At 38.6% G+C, this 21865-nt stretch overlaps 2 protein-coding genes across 2 annotated transcripts; both read left to right on the top strand.

Moving 5' to 3' along the window:
- Positions 1-138: 138 nt before the first annotated feature.
- On the top strand, positions 139-7242 carry LOC112573366. Its single transcript, XM_025253663.1, has 10 exons — positions 139-696; positions 1219-1306; positions 2338-2538; positions 3572-3702; positions 4177-4279; positions 4609-4769; positions 5742-5867; positions 6306-6396; positions 6582-6759; positions 7135-7242. Exons 1-9 carry the CDS (start codon positions 673-675, stop codon positions 6659-6661), a joined length of 1005 nt encoding a protein of 334 aa, XP_025109448.1. The 5' UTR covers positions 139-672; the 3' UTR covers positions 6662-6759; positions 7135-7242.
- On the top strand, positions 7153-20189 carry LOC112573701. Its single transcript, XM_025254280.1, has 20 exons — positions 7153-7242; positions 7604-7687; positions 8049-8172; positions 8689-9213; positions 9728-9843; positions 10390-10429; positions 11940-12121; positions 12432-12545; positions 13129-13209; positions 13494-13617; positions 14099-14272; positions 14952-15164; positions 16259-16377; positions 16581-16650; positions 16850-17083; positions 17455-17700; positions 18189-18416; positions 18624-18935; positions 19257-19298; positions 19561-20189. The coding sequence occupies exons 1-20, from the start codon at positions 7153-7155 to the stop codon at positions 19695-19697; spliced, it is 3255 nt and encodes a 1084-aa protein (XP_025110065.1). The 3' UTR covers positions 19698-20189.
- The last annotated feature ends 1676 nt before the right edge of the window (positions 20190-21865 follow it).

The raw sequence follows: 21865 nt of genomic DNA, 5'->3' as shown, positions 1-21865 counted from the left end.
ACATGCATCAAAAAAGAAGAAGGAAATAAAATCCACTGACTAAGGCCGTGCCCCCTTTCACAGCCCGGGTACAGCATCCCCCTGCCACCCTCCCTCTCGTCAGGCCTTGTCTCTGGATAAGATAAATTCCCGTGAGCTGCGTCGACTGGAGGAAGTTTGCTGCGCTAATCGGGAAATGAACCAGCTCGCTGTCAGTTCGGACGCCAGCGCTCTAACCACTCGGCTATCCGCTTCCCCTCTGGTTAGGAAGGCCCGTCAGGACACGCCAGATTTTACAGTTTGATCGTAACTGCCATCGGCTCTTCCTCATATACACTCATCTAAGTCTTAATCTATGAAAGCCTGGTAGATGGTGTTGATTCAGTGAGAACGCTTCTATCGAATGGAGACGTGTAGTTAATGCAATTTTTTTAATCGGTGAGATGTATAAATAGTTCCGACACCACTATAAGCACATGGACTCCGTTTTATCACCTTTTGTCTTTTATCTCTGCCGCTGTCAGACCAGTCATTGGCTTACACGCGCCTGATAACTGTTATCATACAGACTTGACAAGAAGCCATAGCTCTGTGTAACACCAGCGTAGATGGCTTTAACTTCCATCGTGTTATAGCAATTATTTTTAAGGTTCATTTTTCTCGATGAATAGACGAGTTTGAGTGGAAGACAGGATGGGCGGGCTTCGTGGATATATGGTGAGTTTAGTTCACATCATGTTGAGGTTTCTGAATCAGTGGAAAATGTATTGTAGTGAAATACTTTTCGAATTTGCTTGTAAATCCGGGATTCTTATATGTCGTTGTGCAGTTAAAATAGCGAGCCAAGGATTTATCAGAAGAAATTACCTGGATGGGAAAGTGAGTCGACCGTATCTGTATTGAATGAATGGAGAATCTGCAAAAAAGACGCCATCAAAACATTGTGATCAAGTATGGGGAGGTGGATAGGGGATAACTCGTCTTCATCTTCCTGTACAGAAATACAATCGTTGCATAATAAGAGTAACATCAACATTGATAATAAAACAGTTTACTTCACGGGATTCAGCGTACATCTGTCAGAAGCCCAACTATAGCCTGCATGCATGAACATCACATGGCGGCAGGACCAGAAGGTGTGCGTGTGTGTGTGTGGCGGGGCGGAGGGAAGGGTAGAGATGGGGTAGAATCACGTGTGAACCATGAACTGATGACACTTGCTGTTGTCTAACTTTGCAGGTTGTTGTCATGCTGTTCGTGCACTCGAGCTCATCTGTAAAATCTGCGGACGTCCCATGCCAGCCGCCCAACACCACAGAATATTTCAGTAAGCGAAACAACTTTGGGAGGGACCATTACGCATTGATAGAGGTTGTTAAGGATGCCGTCACATGCACCTTGAAATCAGGGAAAAAAACCCTAACACAACAACTGAACCCTAATTCTAATCCCAGTGTGTAAAATGTGTCATAGCATCCCGAAATAAAAGTGTACCCCGTAAGAGACACCACCGTCATTTCTACATTATCATCAGCATCTTTTTATTTTTTTATTATTATTATCATTATTATTATTATTATTATTATTATTATTATTATTATTATTATTATTATTATTATTATTATTAACTACTACTATTTCGATATTGCTGCCTAGATGTATACAACAATCAATTTGCGCTATACCAAAATTACATTATTTTACTTTCATAATTTAGGAATTTTTGCGGTAAGGATCATAATGAGAAAACGTTCAAGAAGAAGAGGCCGGGAGTGCAAGGGTGGAAGAAAAGTAGCTCTAATTTAATAATTTGTGCGGTGTCACCATTAAATAATATTAAAAGAAATCTATATAAAGTACCATCGAAAAGGCCCGTCCAGCTAGGGAGTGGTGTGGTCGGTAAGAAAAGTTAAGTCGATCAGTGAGTCCTTAACAACTAAAGCGTTTGCGTCAGAGACTATGCTGCCAGAACTGGTCTTGGTAAATGCAGATATCATTGTCTCTAGAAAACTTTCTACTCAATTAGCCCACAAAACATTTAACATTTTCTGAAGATGTGTACATTTAGGTAGGTAGCAATCAGAAAAGAGCTTCGCCAAAAGAACGTGTACAGTCAAGAAAACTGAACACAAAAATCTTCAAAAGGTCGTTTTCTTAAACATTTTTTCCCGTGAGGTAGAACACACTAGAAGTAAATATATTGTGTGTCAAATTACTCATCTTAAACGTACATTTACTCAAATAAAAAGCACGCGTTTTTCGTGCATTCATTTTGATTTGCCACATGAAACCAGTTTATATGAACAAAGGTTAGCTTCCCTGTGTACCGTGCTAACCCTATTTGTTTATCCTTGACAGACAGTCTACCCAGCTTGCCCAGCTTAGCAGACAATTTCCACGTGTGGGTGGAGATTAAAGTGGATGGGAGCAACAAGTCGGAGCTGGTCGAGGAGACAGTGGTGTATAGCTACAACCTGGCTGCCCTCCGCATTCTTAGCAACGGTGTGGAGACCAAAACCATCTTTTCGTACGATACCCAGGAGACGTTTGTCGTGACAGGTAGGACGATGTGCTTGATAGCCGAATCAAGATAAAGTGTGTGTAATACATAAGTAATTAACAATTATAATTATAATCAGTTCTGTACGCTAGGGGAAGTTTTGTCGTCAACCGCTCTGTGGACCATTCGGTGTAATAGTTACCCTAACGGACTCGTAACGTTTTGTACTATTGATAGTGAGAGGAAGAAGATAGCCAGTGTTCGAAGGCAGAGGCTTGGGGCCATATTAATGAAGTGAGGGTAAGTCATTACCCGTGGGCTAATTGGGGGTAGCAAGGGGGAAAAGCCTTCTTGTCTCCGCACTGTCTAGACCCAGCGTTACTTTATGTTACTTTTTCCCAGGGAATCTTTGTCCCTGAGTTATAACTTATAAGTTTAGAAGTACGGTCCCAGGGGTAAAGCAGCATCCACCACTTTATAACTACGGTGACAATTAAGACACTTGTCCTTGGTTTACCCGAGACGACGACTTACCTTCGCGGCATGAAAACCGCTCCAGTCAGATACACGTGAGGCGCAGGGTGCTACTTCTACTCGACCAGCTGTTGAAAGGGGATCCCATAAAAGTGTAGTGGGAAGAAAATCAGCGAGGGTGAAAAAATGGGCACCGCTTTCGGGAAAGAGAACTGGCTCTAATAAAAGTGCGGTCATTAACACTTCGCTGCACAACAAATGAAAGGTTATTGGACTAATTAAAGTAATTTTACCTTATATACTGTATTTTTTTGTGGCCTGCGCTGGTTGTCGTTTCGGCCCTGGGTATGTAGCTTAACAGAAAGTTGTTGGAACCACGTCTCAAGGTCTGAAACATCGTCGTCTGCATGTTGGATGAGTTACTTGATCTGATGATCTATATAGGAGTACTAGCTTTTAATTTGAGGTCTTAAAGATTCTTGACAGATTACTTCCTTTCCTATGTTCTCTGGCTTCCCTCATCAGTGAGTGCGTGTGCGTGCCTTCGTTTTTCTGGTGTTACATGTGTCCTGTGTGTTATATGTGCACTGTAGAAAAGATGTGTGTCTCTGGTGTCAGGCACAAACTGTACAGTACATAACATCAGTGCTGAGCCCTATTTATTCATCGTCGGCGAACAAATTTCGGATGGCATGGCTTATCTGCCGACGGGAGCCACATCGTTATTCTTTGGGCCATTAATTGTAAAGGTAGGTACTCCTTATTTCAGAACCATCAGACATGAAGGTATTCTTGGCTTTCTTCCTTTTGGTCCCCAGATAAAAACGTTGTGCTGTCTTAGCGCGATGTCAGAAGTGTTTTGACTTTCAAAAAGATCTTTATAAATAATAAAGATAATAAATCTTCTTCATAAAGCTCTTTTAAATCGTTTGTCATAGAGTTTTAAAATGTGAAGCATGCAGAGAATAGGAGGAATATAAAAAATTTGCAAGTATTCTCTAGCTATGTAGTTGCATTGAATTTGTTTCACCAAGGATCCTACGCGAACAGCAAGTACATTGGACAAGTATGTCACTATTCCAGTCGCCTGAAGCATCTTAAGCACAATATGGGAATTTCTTGTAAAGAGACATCGACGAAACTCAAAGCCTTCTGACAGCACAGGATAGACAAAACATCATGCTCACATCCATCGTTGTTCACGTTCTAAATATATTCTACAGGTGTATGCTGGGAAGGAGACAGTAAGAGGCATGGAGTGTGACCGATGGCATGCATGTGTGTCTACGCCGACAATGAATTTCACTGTTGACTATTATTTCACAGGTATGATTGTACAAACAGATGGAAGATAATAGTCTCTGCCTTTATTCTTCCGTCTCGCCTGTCTCTTATGCTCTTATTCTCTGTTGTTGTCTTGTTCAGTGGGTTCCACATGGTCTTCCACAGTTCCTTTATTGTCTCTGTTTCTGTCTCTTCAGCTGCATAGAAATGTATTTCTATCTGCTTTCCTGCCTATCTTCTTTCCTGCCCGCCTGTCTCCATCCGTTTCCTTGCACCGTTTATGGGGAAGCCCCATTTAATTGCATTAAGTAAGCTTAATCACACGAAGTGTTCTGAAAATCATTCAAAGATCCAGATGTTCTTATGTACAGTGCACGACTGGCAGACACCTTCTGGCTACCCGCAGGTACCCGTCAGGTACGTGGTGAAAGGACAACAAGCGCTTGACTCAGGCTCCCCGTCTCCCTTCAGTCGCGTGTATGAATTCTTCGGGTACGAAGCGGAGAACAACATCGATCAATCAGTCTTTGAGGTAGGTATAGATGACGTTCATACAAAAATGTCTGATGAATTAGCAACGAGTCTTGAAAACAAGTAGAAGCTTGAAGTCCAGTTGCAGGCACTGAACTCAGTGGTGCAATGCTATTTCGGAAACACTGGCTGTGCCAGGGCATTTCTTTAACTGACTGACGCACTAAAGATATAGTCCTTTGACCTTACGGTTATCATCTCAAGCCAGCTTTTTGGGAGGGCAGTGCCCATCGTCTGTCCCTCGCTGCCTTACTTTTCCCATTCCATGTACTGTGTCGTATCCACCCAGACGACACGCTGCATCCTTTTTCGTTGTTTTCACTCCTCCATACAGCGGAATGGATGCAGGGAGCATCGGCAGACATCGCGAAGACAGTGATCGACGCATTTTAACAGATCCTGTCTTGTTTTTCTTCCGATTTTTTTTATCTCTCTCTGTTCTTTCTCTTTTCTCTTTTATCGTGTTCTCTCCCTCTCCACGTTTGGTTATGGGCACAAGCCTAGAGAAACAAATTGTCTTCTTCCGCGCCGCCCTCATCAGACCGTGAGCACGAAAACTCATTTACATCGTGTATTTATTGTGCCAAAGTAGCGTTTATATATGACGATTTTTTTTTGGTACTGTGCCTATGAAGGGCTTGTTTGTAATTTTTTTTCCTTATTTGACATATGTCTATAGCGAAGGTGTTGCATAAGACTTTTTCAGTTTGTAAAAGTGCAGATAGTTTTTGTAAAACGCTGTGAGGCAAACTTTGTTGAGTAACCAAGCTCTATAAATTTAGGGTGTTTTTCTTTCTTTTTCTTCTTAACTGTCTAAGAAATTAGGTACCCATTCGACAGCTGGGTTGACCAGGGGAATGTTGCTGCACCAACGAAAGCAGAAATGAGTTTTATTGTACAGACCATGGATACTTCTTGTTTATACAGTTCTGTGATTTTATTTATTTTTTTTATTTTTATCATTTCTGAGCAGACACCCAGAGGAGTGGTGTGTCCTGGAAGGAAAAGCTTAAAGAATATTCCTCAGATAACTAGCAAGTTCTACCATTATCGAGTAGAAACAGTTGATGGTTTAAACACGATTGTCACTGCAGCGGAGGTGTGTATATTTCTTTTTTATTCACCTAGCGATTCATGTTTAAAATCAATTTCTTCTTAATCACTTTTCAGTCTCGATGGCTTGTGGAGGATCCGGTTAGAAAACCCCTATTTCTATTCAAAAGCATGACAATTGAACTTGATATCTAAGACAACTTCTTAGAAATTTGTAAAGCAATAGATCGAAAATCATGAGTGTTCTTACGGCGTAATATGAAGGCCTTAAAGTCCCAGACACATTGATGGTCTTTTAAGTATCTTTTGAGCAATCTGTTCTTCAGACACTGAAAATAATTTAAAAAAAAACAAAAAGCGACAAGACTGCTATCATACACACACGCACACACGCGTGTCTACTGTAGTTTCATTCACATGCCGTAAGCACGCAAGTTCAGTTTCACCTGCAGGCGTACTGACAATGTGAGAACCTGTGTCACAGGTATGGTACGACTATGAGAGCAAGCTGTATCGATACGACTATCACATGCCTAATGCGGACGCGTTGTCAGAGGTGCACGACTTCAATTTTGGTATGTGTGAAGATAAATCGAAACGTGCTTAAAACATTCTATGCGTGTGCGCGCGCGCGTGTGTGTGTGTGAGAGAGAGAGAGAATGGGATGAATAGAGCTCCAGACACTGCTAGATATGAAAGAATAGATATTGATCCCTTGTGGAACCCAAACTAATAGAATTCACTTCTTGATTGCTTGCAGGGGCACGCTACCAAACGGACGTATTTTCTGGACGATGTACACCGATGGCATTAGATGAGAATTCCCAGACTCCAGGCTGAACGTTCAAGCTTTCCAGTTGAACGACAGCTATTCGCTTAGCATGAAAGACCCTCTAGCTTTCTTTTACCTTGACTCTAACTTCACTTACTCAGGACAAGTAAGCTGTTTCTTTCATGCGCTGTCGGGCAAGTGGCTTTTGTGTGAGTTTGCATCACATCAGTATAAATAAAAATTAAATTTACTCAGCATTTAGCTTAAAACAATTTTTCATTTTTTTCCCATTCATGTAGTCTTCATGGAATGTGAGCATCAACATTTTAACTGCGTCTCATAAAGGGGCTTTGTTTACCTGCCGATGAAGTCCCACATTCCTGTTGAAATTTGAATGCCATCGATGTAATAGCATGTTGTAGGAGGGCATTATCCGTGGATGAGGTGGTGCAGTCCTGATGTTTTAGCTGTGTTGTCGGTAACTTACAATGTCTGGGCTAATATAGCAATGTGTGTGTTTGTTTGTCCCTGATGATTCTAGCGCAAGACCAGGGATATCATGTGTGACGTGTTCAGTTCCCGACGCACCAACTTCGACTACTTTGACAACGGCATCGTCTACACAGCTACAGTTGAGGCGTATTTTCTGGTGAGTGTGTACAGTACTGTTCGGAACGATTAGCAGTACAAATTATAAGCAGTAACTCGGGGTCGGAATTTTAGTGTAAAAACTGTTAACCCTAAGTGTTACTTAAATTCGGAATGGTATGTAGAACGGTTAACCGTGAAAGGTGCTTGGAGCTGACACTGGATTTGGGGTCAAATAGGTTATAATCCTTAATTCAAGTACCGCTCTGGGTTGACTGTTGTACATTATATTTCGAACTTAAATTAATAAGATTAACACCAACGAGTTTTGACTAGTGTAGCATTAACAAATTACAGATTTGCAGACAGCATAGACACTCAACGAAAACTTTAGAGTATTTAACACACTGTGATTGTTTCAGTATGACGGGGTGGATATGGCCGTTGGCTCCTATGAGACATCTCAAACGAACGTTCCCTTGAGAGTGGAACTGACCATACCAGCGGTACTGTGATGTGCAGTGCAAGCACCTGTAGCACGAACAGCAACTCTCTCTCAAAAAAAATCCATCGAAGTCAAAATTATCTTATGGATTTCGTTTATTTAGTCATGCATCCATATATATTTAAGTTTATCAAATAATAATAAGCAAATTTAATCAACTTCTCATGCTACTTTTTGTTAGTTTTAGAATTATCAGCTGAAAACGAGATAAAATGTATGCATGTTTGGTATGTAAACAGTATTTTACTTGGAGGTTTAGAGTTATCCTTTTGGTATGTCATATCAGAAGCAACTTTATGCCTACTGGCGATTCCTTCATTCCTTCTTTCTCTTTCTCTTTCTTTTTTATTTCCTAAATTCAGCTGAATAAAGACATCGTCTTTAATATCTTTGACTTCGACACCGATCGACCAGAATTCGAAGTCTTTGATGTGACCAGCTGTTTCGATTCTTCTGCCAAGCTTGACTTTAGAGTCCGTTTTCCAGGTACTTGCCATTGCGTTTTCTTCCCTCTGCATTTATAAATCTTTTCCTACATTTAACTCAGTGACATAAACAAAATGCTAATTTTGAAAGAGAGTAAAACGCTTTTGTGTGACTTCACAACTGAGTTAGGCTTAGATCAGATTTTGAAGAACAATTTTCGATGTATACTAGTCAGGAAATTCATTTGCCATGCTTGTCAAGCTTATATTCTTCAAGCTGAATTTATTTGAAAGGTATCTTTGTTACCGCCGGCAAAAAAAAAATTAAGTTTTGAATAGAAACGCATCAAATCTTCATTTAAGACAAAGATGAAACGTTATTCTCCCTTCTACCACATGCATGCAATCTGCATGGAGTGGATAGAAGGAGAAGATACAGACAGCCGATAATGGATGAGGTGTTTATATACAGGCGAAAATTCCTCTCTCTGTGTCAAGATCAGCTTACAGGAATAACGTGCAAAATTGTAATGATCTCGTTGATGAGTTATCTGCTTTGGCCATGTGGCCCACACAGGTACCTACAACAGCGACACGGAGCATATCGTGAAACTGAAAGGGCAGAACTTGCTGGCGCAGACATTGCAAGTCAGCCCTCTGCGCGTGACACACGTGCAAATTGAGTATGACGGTTCTTATCTCTACCTCCTGGCCAGTCTTCTTGACCGCACCCCATCGTTAGGTAAGTATAACATCCTGTACCAGAAGTGTGGGTGCGTACAACTGAGGTCCTTATATAATAATTTGTTGATGAAATGTGCCTGTGTGGCTGTTCGTTCAAACCTCACTCGACCTGCCCCATGTTGCGCCCCAGTACAGTTCACGCGCCTGATGAACAAGGTCATCGAACAGAATGACGACAGTCAATTCGCCAACATCTCCAGCGCCGCCGCCTGCAGCGACCTTTGTGTCCAAAACCCTGAATTCCAGTGTAAGAGCTTCGAGTACTGCCCCAACGACCGGCAGGGTTGTAGACTCAGCCGGAGCCATATCAGTGATGGAGGAGTATCTGTCGTTCCAAGCCAGTGTGACCTGTACTCACGTAAGTAAAGCAGACTTGCACTGACGTTTCTCTTCTTTCCTGTTCATTTATGAACAATAAATGAATGCGGGTTTTGTTATTTTAAAGTACCTCTTCGCCAGTTATGGGTCGTGTGTATAATATTGCTGTTTTGCAGCATATCTTGTAATTTTTATAACATTTTGGCATAAATTGTGATCAGTTGTCCTCTTAACTGCCTCAAGCCATAATTCTCTCCTTAGGTAGTCTCTATAGTTTTATCTAAAAGAAAAAAAAAGCATTGATATTAAAGAAGAGCTATAAGGAAAGACCAACAATACATATGCCTGCCTTGCTCACACATCTTTTCAACGACAGGGCTGTCGACATTTGACCGTTCCATCAACAGAATTGTCACTTTATTTGCAAGATGGTTGAGCTGAAGGGAGGCGATTGAGGGGAATGAATCAGTCCGTCCCGCAGCTTCAGTAGTGCTGTTTATTGACAAATTTTGTTAACATCAGATTACGTAAAGGTTGTTCTATGTATTTTTCAGGGACTGTTAATCCTCTAAATACCATAGAACCATCAATTGAAGATGCCTACTCAAATATGCTAAATAAGCTGTGGACGCCAGATTTTGCTCTCATCATTCCTCAGGATGATCAGAGTGTATGTTCATTAAATTTTATAATAAACAACGTATGAAGAATGCTTGGTCTGAAGGAGGTAACTATAGGATACACAATGGTACTTATTATTACAAGCAAGAAGGAAGAGAATATGAATATATATAAAGTATGGCCACTTTGCTTAAATTCTTTCACATGACATTGTCTACCACAGCTATCACATTAAACAAAAAAATCATGTATTTTCACAAAGTGCTTTTCTTGGCTAATGTGTCCAAACATGTATAGTGTTTGATTGCCTTCTAACAAGGATAAGAAGGAATACCATTGGATAATAGGACATAAAGCAACATATATTCTGTCTTTTACTCAAAATCTTTTCTTTAAAATAAGTAACAATGAGAAAAACAGGGTAGCAAAGTAAAGCTTTGATATATATATAAGATTGATTAAATGATGGATGATCTTGGTCATAAAAAGCTTGATATGTCTGTATTGTTGATCTTGGTCATATAAAGCTTGACCAAACATTGACCAAATGTGATGATCTTGATCATATTTCAACTGGGTCACTTATTTTTTTCAGGAAATTACTTATGTTGCTATAGCTTCAGAAATATTATTTGGTAAGCAATTTTGCATGTGTATTTTTTATTTTCTAGATGCTCATATCATTTTGTAGGTTTTACAAGTTTTAAGTTAGTGCTTTATATAGTTGCTTGTAGACATTTTTTTTAAGTATCTATCATTAAGCAAATCACACTTCTTCACATAAATCACATGAACAATGATGGTATTATTATATCTTAAGTAAAGTTAATGCTATACATCTTTTTTAATTCATGGAAGTGATAAAAGCTCATTTTTGTCAAAGGTCAATATGATACTGTACAACTACCAATTCTGCCAACTAAGTTCTCATATCGCATGGAAATAGTCTATCCCCAAACAACTTATGTTGATGTCTATGATGTGAGTACTATCCTATTGACAATTTTACTTTTAATACTTCTCTGCTCATTGTGAAGCACAGAATCTTTGCACCTTTTCTTGTTTTGAGCTTCAGAATTTTTAGTCAGTTCCCTTCAACAAGAACTTTTTTTTTTTAATATTTCAAATCTTTTGATTTGTGAGTTGTTGCGCAAGTCTCAACTGAGGCTAAAAAGATAATTTTGTAGAATATGATTTATGCAAAAGAGTTAATCAAGGGTACAACTGAAACTGTCTAGAACTTAACTATTTATTAAACATTTTATATATTAAATATTTAGAAACATTATTAAGATCCAGAAAATAAACACATTGTAAATGATTATTTGATTACAAAAATTTCGAACTCAACCTCTTATTGCCCTGGCAATTTTTTCAAGGTATGGTATGACTCAAAAGCCAGCTTGTGCGCATTGACTTTCGTAGTGCAGTACCAGGCCCACCCTATTACACACCCTACACAGTCAGCCGCATCCATGATTTTAGTAGAGGTAACGTATATCTCGCTTGCAGAGAATGTTGAAACAACAGGAAACAGTACATTTGAAATAAATGTCTGTCATTTAAGATGAAACATCACAACTATCCAAATTCTAAATTTCTCATGGATATATTAGAAGGAACATATATGCTGTTGTTTCTTTTGAAAGTTCTGATGAATGAGAAATCAGCATATTATGAATGCATTTGATATTGAAAGATCAAATTACTTAGTGTTATGTATCTATTTCACTTCTTTCAAGCTTCAACTGCAAATCACTATAAATTTTTTGCCTGATAATTGGGATATATAACTATAGGCTAATAGTTTGGCACATTGGCTAAAGCTATTGTCACTACAACAGTGAGAACTAGGTGTCATGGGTTCGCATCGATCGTGTCTCCCACATACCTTTCTCTGAATGTAACACACCTGTTTACAGGCCTGACCATTTGTCTCTGGTTTTCTCTGCCACATTTGAGTGTGTGTGTGTGTGAGAGAGAGATGTGAGAAAGACTGAGTAATTATGATTTGAATGATGATGAATGGATCTCAACTTTATAAGTCATGAGCACAAGGAGACCAGTACATCTCATTCAACATCTTTCAGTGAATAAAAATGTAATTTCAAAACTTCTGTTTGCTTTCATCTACTTGTGTTTCAGGCATTGCATTCGACATTGACGCTCGCCAAGGCAACTGCACTATACATCCTATACAAAATTTTGGTGACTTTGATGCTCAGGTTCTTAACGTCTCAATGTCAGGGGTAGGAATAGACATGGTTAGCATGAAATCTCCTTCACAATTGTTTCATCTGGACAATACCTATAAATATACAGGTCAGGTGAGTACAGGTGTATCTAAGTAGGCATTGTGAAAGTCTTACAGTGAGACCTAATCTTTTTGATGAGGCAGTTCTAAACTATCACGCAAGGAAATCAACAGTTTCAAATAAATGAAAGAAGATTTTCGTTTCTTAAATAATTTCTGTCCTTCCTTCTTTGTTGTCACTTGATGGTTGATTCCATCTAATTGTATAACCAATTAAGTTTAGCAAACAGCATAGACTATAGGCTTTTATAAGTCTGCCATCATCTGTATTCTGTATATGATTTTTATAGTCAGTTATCTGATTCCTGATACAATATGTGCAGAAAACTGTGAGAGGCATCTTGTGTGATGTATTTGAATCAGCTAGGACTGATTTCCAAGTTGGAGGAAACGATGGCAACACACAATACTCAATCTTCCAGTATTTCTTCCAAGCTGTGAGTTAGTGCTGTTATATTCTAGCACAGTGGTTCTTAACCTTGTTTGAGGTACCGAACACACAAGTTTCATATGCTCATTCACTGAACGCTTCTTTAGTGTCATCACGAATTGCGGGTGTGTCTTGATCTCCGTGGCGGAGGCTCCGCTGAACCCCTGAGACTGACTCACCGAACCCCTAGGGTTCGATCGAACCCCAGTTAAGAACCACTGTTCTAGCATGACTTCTATATCTAGTTTAGTCTATATTTTATACATTAAATGAGATGTTCTGTTTGTTAGCTTTATTATGACAGATATTTATAACAATTTCCATATTGGTGGAACTTAGATAAGTTTTTTCTTAGTTAAGCTTTGGTAGTACTCCAGTGTGAAAACTGCACAATACAGGAATAGCTGTAACATACTTTGCAATTCAAAATCACCTGCTGCTTTTTTTTTTGCTGGTGCATGCAGACACTTTAGTTTTCCTGCCTTCTAACTTGACAGTTTCATTCCCCTAAAACTCTCTTTATCATAGATCATTGTAATTATAATTTTATGTTTGTGTGTTAGTAAATGTTTTCTTTGTCTTATAATCAGAGTGACTGGTCATACATTGCCGACAACCATAATGATGTCACAATGCAGGCACCTGTGATGCTTACCCTGTCAGATACTGAGGTAGCAGGCCAATTCTTTTTCACTTATTAAGAGACTCTGGTGTGCTATACTTCCTCCTCAAGATTAATCCTCTTTTGAAATGGATTAAATACTGATCCATTTTTTTCTTTGCAGGATTTCATTTAATCAGTACAGTAGATTCAGATGCACAGATTGGATGAACAAATGTCACTAACAGGCATTGAACAGGGATCTTACATGCATAACAAATGATGCGTAAATATTTCTTTCAAACTGACATGCAACAGAGCGAAATTTGGACTAGACGCAGTATATATTTTCAGGCAAACACCTACCTGATCTACAACTTCTTCGACTTCAATGATCAGCATTTGACTTACCAAAACTTTGATGTCAGCCCCTGCTTCTCGGATAAACAGCGGATTGATTTTGTCATTGATTTTAATCGTAAGATCTTGTACCTTATCCTTTGTACATCTTTGTTTTGTTTATCTTTGTGTGAGCAATATTTTTCATTGCTGGAGTAATGTTTACAAGCTTTACAAATCTTTAGGTGCAGAACATCAGATGTATCACTTTCCTTGCAAATGGATGTCTAGAAGAATAATCGTTAATAAAGTATCAAGGCGAGTGACACACCATGGAAAACATAATAAATATTTTCACATATTAATTGCAAATAGTTTTGTATCTGCAGGGCCTTGAATTATTACATAGTGATTTCCCGTTCTAAGGAGCAATACCCTTCCACATGTAAGAGTATGCAGTAGCATTGTCTCACATTATCTTCCTGTAACATTTGTCTTAATAGCTTGCTTAGCATGCAATAATGATGGATCATAGTCATGCATAGTAATGTTGTGCTTTATGTGTGATCAGGTACTTTTTTTGAGCTTCATGTTAGCCTTTGACTAATCATTTATTCCAGAGACTTATTACCCATACCTGGCTACAGGTGAGTGGAGTTTCAAAGAACAGGCTCAGTTGCAACTATCCTCCCTACTCCGAATAACACCACTACGCCTGCAGGATCTACAGGTTACATACAATTCAGGCCAGACATTTCTTATTGGCACATTGCTGGACTATGTACCACCTCAGTGTAAGTAAAAAATTAGTTGCAGGGCCACCAAGAGCCAGCACTTGCCCTAGGGCAGACATCTCCAGGCCCCTTGTTATTGTAATTTATTTTCCCAGTATATAGAATAATATGCTTACAATTCGATTGATCATGGCCAGGTCCCTTTCACAGCCACGGGCCCAGCTACTCCATCCCCCACAACCTTGTCAGGCCTGTAGGTGTCTGTGCTTATGCATGTGTGTGTTTATATGTGTATGCATGAATGTGCACACATCATATATGTGCAAACAATTCATAGATTCTGGAATGAGGAGGCCAGTCTGTCATGAGTTGTTTGCAGCCAACATGGTCCCCACTAACCAGTAGAAATTTCCTCAACTCGACACCATGCAGCTACTCAGTACACAATTAATATATCAGCATAAAAAAAACCTGCTTTGTGCTTTTCATAAGATGTTATTCCCTCTTGATGACAGCCTCATTGAAACTCTCTTGTTAATATCATGAGCAACATCAGTGATCTGGGTATTTAAGACTGTAAAGTACAGTATAGTTACCTGTTCTATATACTATTCTTTCTGCAATACTACAGGCAAAAAAAGTTATCTGAACTTATATAAAAGGATTATAAATTTGTCTTATTTCACTTGTTGAATACTTTGTTAGCATTGATTGTCACTTGAGTGTCTTGTGTCTTCAGTTTATTTTATAGAGGATGGGTCTACTGCACCATACCATGCTACTCAGCTGGTGCCAAACTCGAATGTCATCAGCTGTGCAAATGCATGCTATGATCTTGATGATTTGTGCAACAGCTTTGACTATTGCAGTGATGGAAACTGCTTACTTAGCACTCTTCGTGTCCCTGATGGCAATGCCACTGGACAGGCAGAAAATTGTCGCCACTTTTCTCGTAAGTTTTGAGGCTTGAAAAGATTCTGACATCCAGAAGTACTAATTTGCATCCTTTAACTCTGACAGGTGGAGCCATAAATTTGCTCCCTAATACTCCATATTATATTCAAAGCAAAACTCAAGGCCTGCACTTTTGCTCAAAATCCTCATGTTGTGTTTGTACAGTTTGTTGTTTCTTAAAGAAGCAGACTTGTATTACCAGATGAGTCTATTTATATATTTAAAGGGAGTTTATTTAACATTTGCTGTTGGGATGCTGTTTACCAGAGGAGCATAAACTTATTGAATCACAAAAACATATAACAGGATTCAACAAGGTGTATTGTTTGGAGACAGTAAGACAGTGTTCATACTCTAACAATGTGTAGCTAATGACATACAGCTGGTTTCCTTCTAATAGCTGAAGATTCAACTTTAACTCATCCAATACAGGTTTATCGACACAATTGAGCTATAGCTTTTAAGACATTAACATTAATGGGTGTGAACTGTATAGGAAGAGTTAAAGCAGAGCTGGCAGGAAGATCAGCAAGACGTCTCTCAGGGTGTATGCAAGTGATAGATCATAGACATCAGCAGCTCTAGCTTCAGTCAAACAAAATTCAATCATATTAAAGTTCTTATGACAGATAGTGTTGCATAAGACTGCCACAATCAGCTTTTTTATCAGTCATGACAATTTAATCAGACCTACAGTTCAGGCGTAATATTGTGACGTCTATGAGTGCTTGCTGCTCTCAACTCAGATGTGACATGCACTATGGGTTATGACTTTTATATATTGTGATAGTTGCTGACAATTTTCGCTGTGATTTAGCCTTAGTTGCTGGCACGGTGTAAAACACAACCAACCAACCTAGTCGCAGATCATTTATGTTTGGCAGAGCATTTGATATATTTTGACCATTATATTTCTGACTGACAAAGATTTATCAAAGATAAAGCTATGTCAGTATTTAGCTACTTACTAATTTCAGTTTTATCTGTGACAATTTATTCTGGTCTGCTCAAAGTTTATTTTGGTAAGGGGTTTAAGACCTTTTTAAATTAGTGAAAAAAATTATTTAGAAAGCATGAATATTTTGTATACAGGATTAACAAATGCTACATACTTGGAACCTCCTTTAGACAAAGCCTATGACATCATGAAAGATGTGATCTACAAAGGTTTGCTTGTCATTCAAATACCTATTACTGGCAATGAATCACAGGTCAGTAATGTTTTTTATATTGGTTTGATGTTATTATTTTGATATTCGTGATTAATAATTACAGAGGCTAACTTGCACAAGAGTGCGGGTATGAATGTTTGCCTTTAACTATGACTATACTTGATTGTTTTAGACATTTTTGTATTATTTATCTGGGTGAAAAGTAGTATTAGAATTAATTCATCATTATCTGTTTTCATCAGATTGCAATCTACCCAGCAACGGGCATAAGAAATGATATTTTACGTTCAAAACCCCCTAGTAATACTGAAGGTAATTAAAATTTGTATTTTTTTCTTTTATTTTAGAAAAATAATTTTTAACCTACAGTACAGTTAAAGCTAAAATATCTATAGAAAAATGCTATTCTGTTGCTGTCCATATTGTGTCACATTGCCACTATTATGATCTAAAGGCATAGAAAAAATGTCAGCCTTAAAGGTAATTCACATTTAACACTTTTTATCTTCAGAGGGAGACTTTAACAAATTCACCGTTACCACACACGACATGATGCTGTTCAATTCAAGACTCGTGTTGTCTGGGATAGCTGTGGATGACTGTGCCTCAGCCTGTCTCAATGAGCAGTTCTTTGATTGTGAAGCCTTTGACTACTGCTACACTGTTGGAGACTGCTACCTTTATGACATTTGGTCTGACGACCCTAGGAATTTGGACATTTACAGCTCCTGTGACATCTTCAGACGTGAGTCAAGGTCATGAAAAGTGTAGAATGTGCAACTTATTTTTTATTTCTCCTTTAATTGCTTTTTATGTTGAATAGACAATTGTTAAAAAAAGCAATCTGCAACACAGTTAAACAAATCAGTTTTTAGTGATGGGGCAAATTTTCCTATCCTTTAAGATTCTGGTATTAAAATGTGATGAACGATGATTTAATGCTTCTAATTGGAGTTAATTAAAGAAATGAACAGATGCAGAAATTCTTGTGCTGCTTTGATGGTATTGCTATAGTCACTTAAAGGAAAAATTTGATTGCCATATCATTTAAGCTGACTGCAGTGATGTTTCTTGTGTAGTTTTGCAGTCAGTGAGTAATCATTATATCTGTGACAGGACTGTACACAGATGAATTCACAGAATACCCAGGCCAGATCCTGGAAAGTGCAGCAGATGCCATCCTAAAAGCATCTTCGGTAGAAATGTGTGCCAAAGAGTGTTTCATGGGCATAGGCTATCACAACACCTGTCGATCTTTTGACTTTTGCCCTAGCACAAATGACTGCCTAATCCGACATGTGCATATGATGGATGTAGAACTATCTTCAGTGGGGAAAAGTTCTACATGTACCCACTATTCCAGTTTGTTTCTTTCTGGTTTAAATTGCTTTCTAATCTGATCATAACTGTCTTCATGTACCAACAGTTTATGCAGCATGTATGCAAATATATTATTTTTTTTAACAGCAAAGATATTTAAGGATCCATATTGTTAGACACCTCCAATTCATGCTTATATTCCCAGGCAAAAAACAAACTTACCAGCACTAAATGTTTTAAAGAATTTCTTAATATTTTTTTAATACAATATTAATCTGACCTCAACTTTCTTATTGTTGGCAACATTGATTTTCATTTTGACTCCTTCATCCTTCCAGGACCTGCCAAAATGATTCATTTTATGAATTTTCTCAGCCTGTCTTTAAGATACTTCTGAATCAATTGTCCACTTGTTATTAGGCATTTGAAACTGATTGCAAGCCAGCCTTTAAAGCTTAATTTGAACTGAAAACTCTAATTCAAGTAATTTGTAAGTGCTTTTATTTTATATTCAAAATTATTGTTTAAAGGAAACTACCTCTATGACTTTGATAAGATGACCAACAAGGAGTTGCCAGGCCATGACGATATGATTTTCAAAGATGTGTCACCCCCTAAGTGTGCTGGCTTGTGTCTTGATGACCTTAACTGCCAGAGTTTCGAGTTCTGTGCTGGAGAATGCCATCTGTCTTCTACAAGTGCAAAACTAAACCCAAATGTCACAGTCAGTGGAACATGTGATCTTTACTTAATGCAAGGTAATCATGAAGGGTAACTGTAAACTACAGGAAGGTAATAGATTAAAATTCAGTAAAATCAAATTAAAATAATCATGTGTTAGCATTAAGCCATTTGTCATTATTCATCGTAACCACCTAGGAATTCTGCATGGAACTTTTTTAAAGTATTCTTTGTATATGGTATCTGAATCCAAATGAAAAAAAGAGACTATTTTTAACTTTCAGACTCTGCAAAGGTAGTGGACCGAGCACAGTCTGGTGCAGTCTCTGTCCCAGCAGCTCGGTCTAGTCCTTCAACATCCAAGGTCCTCTTGAATCAAAGCACCTCACAGCCAGCAGACAGAGCAACCACTATTACTTCACAAGTTCCTCTTGCCGGTGCAACCTCTGTCCCAGCAACTAAGTCTATTCCTCTAACATCCAAGACCCTCTCAAGTCACAGTACCTCAATGGCAAGCACACCTGTCACCAATAATCAGAACTACAAGCTCACCAGTGTACAAACTTCACCACCTACCAACACAAATAATGGCAAAGGTACTACAGCTATCACAAAATTCTATTAGAAATCTCATAGTATCACCCTCTGCTCCACTTTTTTCTCATACCTGAAGCTAGGAACAAGAAAAATACTATTCCTTTCTTAGTGTCTTATAGAATAATATTTCTCATTTGATTAGGCCATGACTGGCCACATAGTGGCCTCAGATCTTGTTGATCACCAGGCTAGAATAACTGTAAATGTTGAGTGGGTTTTCATACAAAGCTTGTATTTTTTCTTCATGTTATGTAGTTGTTAATGGCTGTGGATTGAAGTTTTCTTTGCACCAAGTCATTAAAAAATACTTTTATCATCAGGTTGCAAACAACAAAAAGCGGGTGGAAGTTCAAATGATACAGGTAAACCTACATGATACATTAACATATGAAATAGGTTTGCTGTAAATTCTTTTAAATAAGTCACCAAGACAAAGTCATACAGGTAAGATATCTTCTCAAATGTCAACACATTCTGAAGCATATGAATATCCATAGTTTAGTTTCAGATAAATCTGATAGTTGTTTTTATATGCAAAGATGGTTTTTTTTTGTAGTTATATGTAGATAACATAGATTATGACAACCTTTTTCTTGCATATATTTTGTGACTCTTAAATTTCAGGGCCACGAACTGCTATTGCATTTGGAGTCTTGATTCTAGGAATAGTGGTTGGTTCAGTCAGCATGCATTTATTTTTCCGTTTTCGTGTTGGCCGTCCAGGAGGTGACACAATGGAACTATTTTCGGATTCTCGCTGATATCTAGCAATGAATGTTGAGCCCATATTTACCAACTATAATATGAAAATATAGGAAACTGGTCTTTATCTTGGTTCGATTTGCATTTTTCTGAAGATTAATACATAAATGTTTTTGGTATGTTCTTGCATCTCATGTACTGTCCAAAGTTCTCCAGATGATGGAAATATAACACCTTAGAAACTCATCTGTGCTGTAAAATCCCTTTCATTCAAATAAATAAAATTATTGGCATAGTTTCCAGATTTCTCAATGGACATGTTATCCTAGTGTAAAATATGAACTGCCAGCTTACCACCCACTTAAGTGAACATTAATGGTTGTGTAAAGAACATAAATTTTGTGTTGGATAAAGTAATATATCTTTCTTGTGTAAAACTTTGTGTGTAAATGTTGCATATTTGTGCATGTTCATGTTATTTCTGCTCCTCCCCAAATCCCACTGCTAGATCCCCTTCTATCAAAGAGCACTATAAACTTTGTGATAATAAACCACAAGTTTCATGTCTATTTTTGTGTTAAAAATGTCTAGGAAAGAATGTTTTTATGCTTGTCTTTCCATCAAGTAACATTTATACCTGAAAGTTTTGTCAGCCCAAACAACAATTGGTTAGGCAAGGTGTCATTGAGGTTGATAGTAGGTGAAAACTGTTGCATGGAAAGTTTGTCGAACATTAGTTTATTCCTTGGAGAGCATAGGGCCACAACAACACCTCGCCAGCGGACCTGGTTTTGGACAGCCCCTTTCAGTTGGGCCCAGGTGGTTCTGATGTCCTTTGCATCGCTCTCTACTGTTTTTTTCCAAGTCTGCTTCAGTCTCCCAACTCTCCTCCTCCCCTGAGGGTTCCAGTCAAGTGCCTGCCTGGCAATGGTGTCAGCTGGTTTGTGCAGGATGTGTCCTATACAGCCCCATTTGCACTTTTTGATATCTTGGCTAGTTGCATTCTTGTTGGTTCTTTTCCACAGGCAGCTATTGGAGACCTTTTCAGGCCATCTTATTCCCAGGATATGGCGTAGGCATCGGTTGGTAAATGTCTGGAGCTTGCTGTTGATTTGCTCCAGATTTCAGAACCATACAGTAGGACTGCTTTCACATTGGTGTTGACAATGTGGGTCTTACTGTGGAAGGATAATGCTCAGGAATTCCAGATGGGTCGTAGGCTGTTGAAAGCATGCCTGGCTTTGTTGATGCGGCTTTCGATATCATCATCCGCTCCACCGTCCTTGTTGACAATGCTCACCAGATACATGAAGCGGTCTGTTTCTAGGATGTTCTCTCCTTGAAGTTGGATTGGGAGTTCCTGCTTGTTGTTGATTCTCGTCACTTTGGACTTCTTTCTGTTGACCGTTAGGCCAGTCTTCCAGCTTCCTCGGCTAGCTTACTGAGTTTGGTTTGTGCACGTTGTTGCTGATGAGATAGAAGACCGATGTCATGCTCAAAGTCCAGGTCCTCTAGCTATTTGGTGAAGGTCCACTGGGTACTGGTGTTGTTGTCTAGGGTTGTCTTGCGCATAATCCAGTCTATGATTGTCGAACATAATTCATCACTATTTTTTATCAGAAGAATTATCATTCCACTGAGTCATCTCCCTATATCTGGAAGATTTTGTCTACTTTTTCTACAAATGAGTTAGGTAAAATGTCAGACAAATTTTTTTTTTTTTTAAAGTGCATTCGTCTGATCACTTTGCGAACACTTACCCCTTACCCGGCTTGTGGCCGTAACATCACGAATACACGGTCCTTGGTAACATGTTTTCCTTTTGGTACAATACTCCTTCTGAGCTTATGAGCGTTTTAACAATAAGAAGAAATGCAAAATTTGCGAAGCGCATACTCACACTCCTAATTAGGAGTATGCTCTTAGCGCTTAAGAACATGGACAGCATACCTGGGACAGGAAAACAAGTAGTATATGGAACTATAAAAGAATCAAAAACCGTACTAAACGACGAAAAAAATCAAATACAGAAAACACAAAGAGGAACCGAATAATAAGAACAAGAGCTGAGAGTACCATGATATTGCAAAAGGAAGGATGCGAAAAAGGACTAGCATTATGGAGAAGTTAATAATAAAGTGAGAATTTATAAAGCGTAATATCTCAGTCAAAGGCGAGCTTACTGCGCTGAACAAGATCATAAAATAGTAACAAGGTGTAGAACAAG

The sequence above is a fragment of the Pomacea canaliculata genome, linkage group LG10 (genome assembly GCF_003073045.1).
Source record: "Pomacea canaliculata isolate SZHN2017 linkage group LG10, ASM307304v1, whole genome shotgun sequence".
In the NCBI taxonomy this organism is placed as follows: Eukaryota; Metazoa; Mollusca; class Gastropoda; order Architaenioglossa; family Ampullariidae; genus Pomacea; species Pomacea canaliculata.
This window is presented reverse-complemented; position numbering and strand designations above follow the sequence as displayed.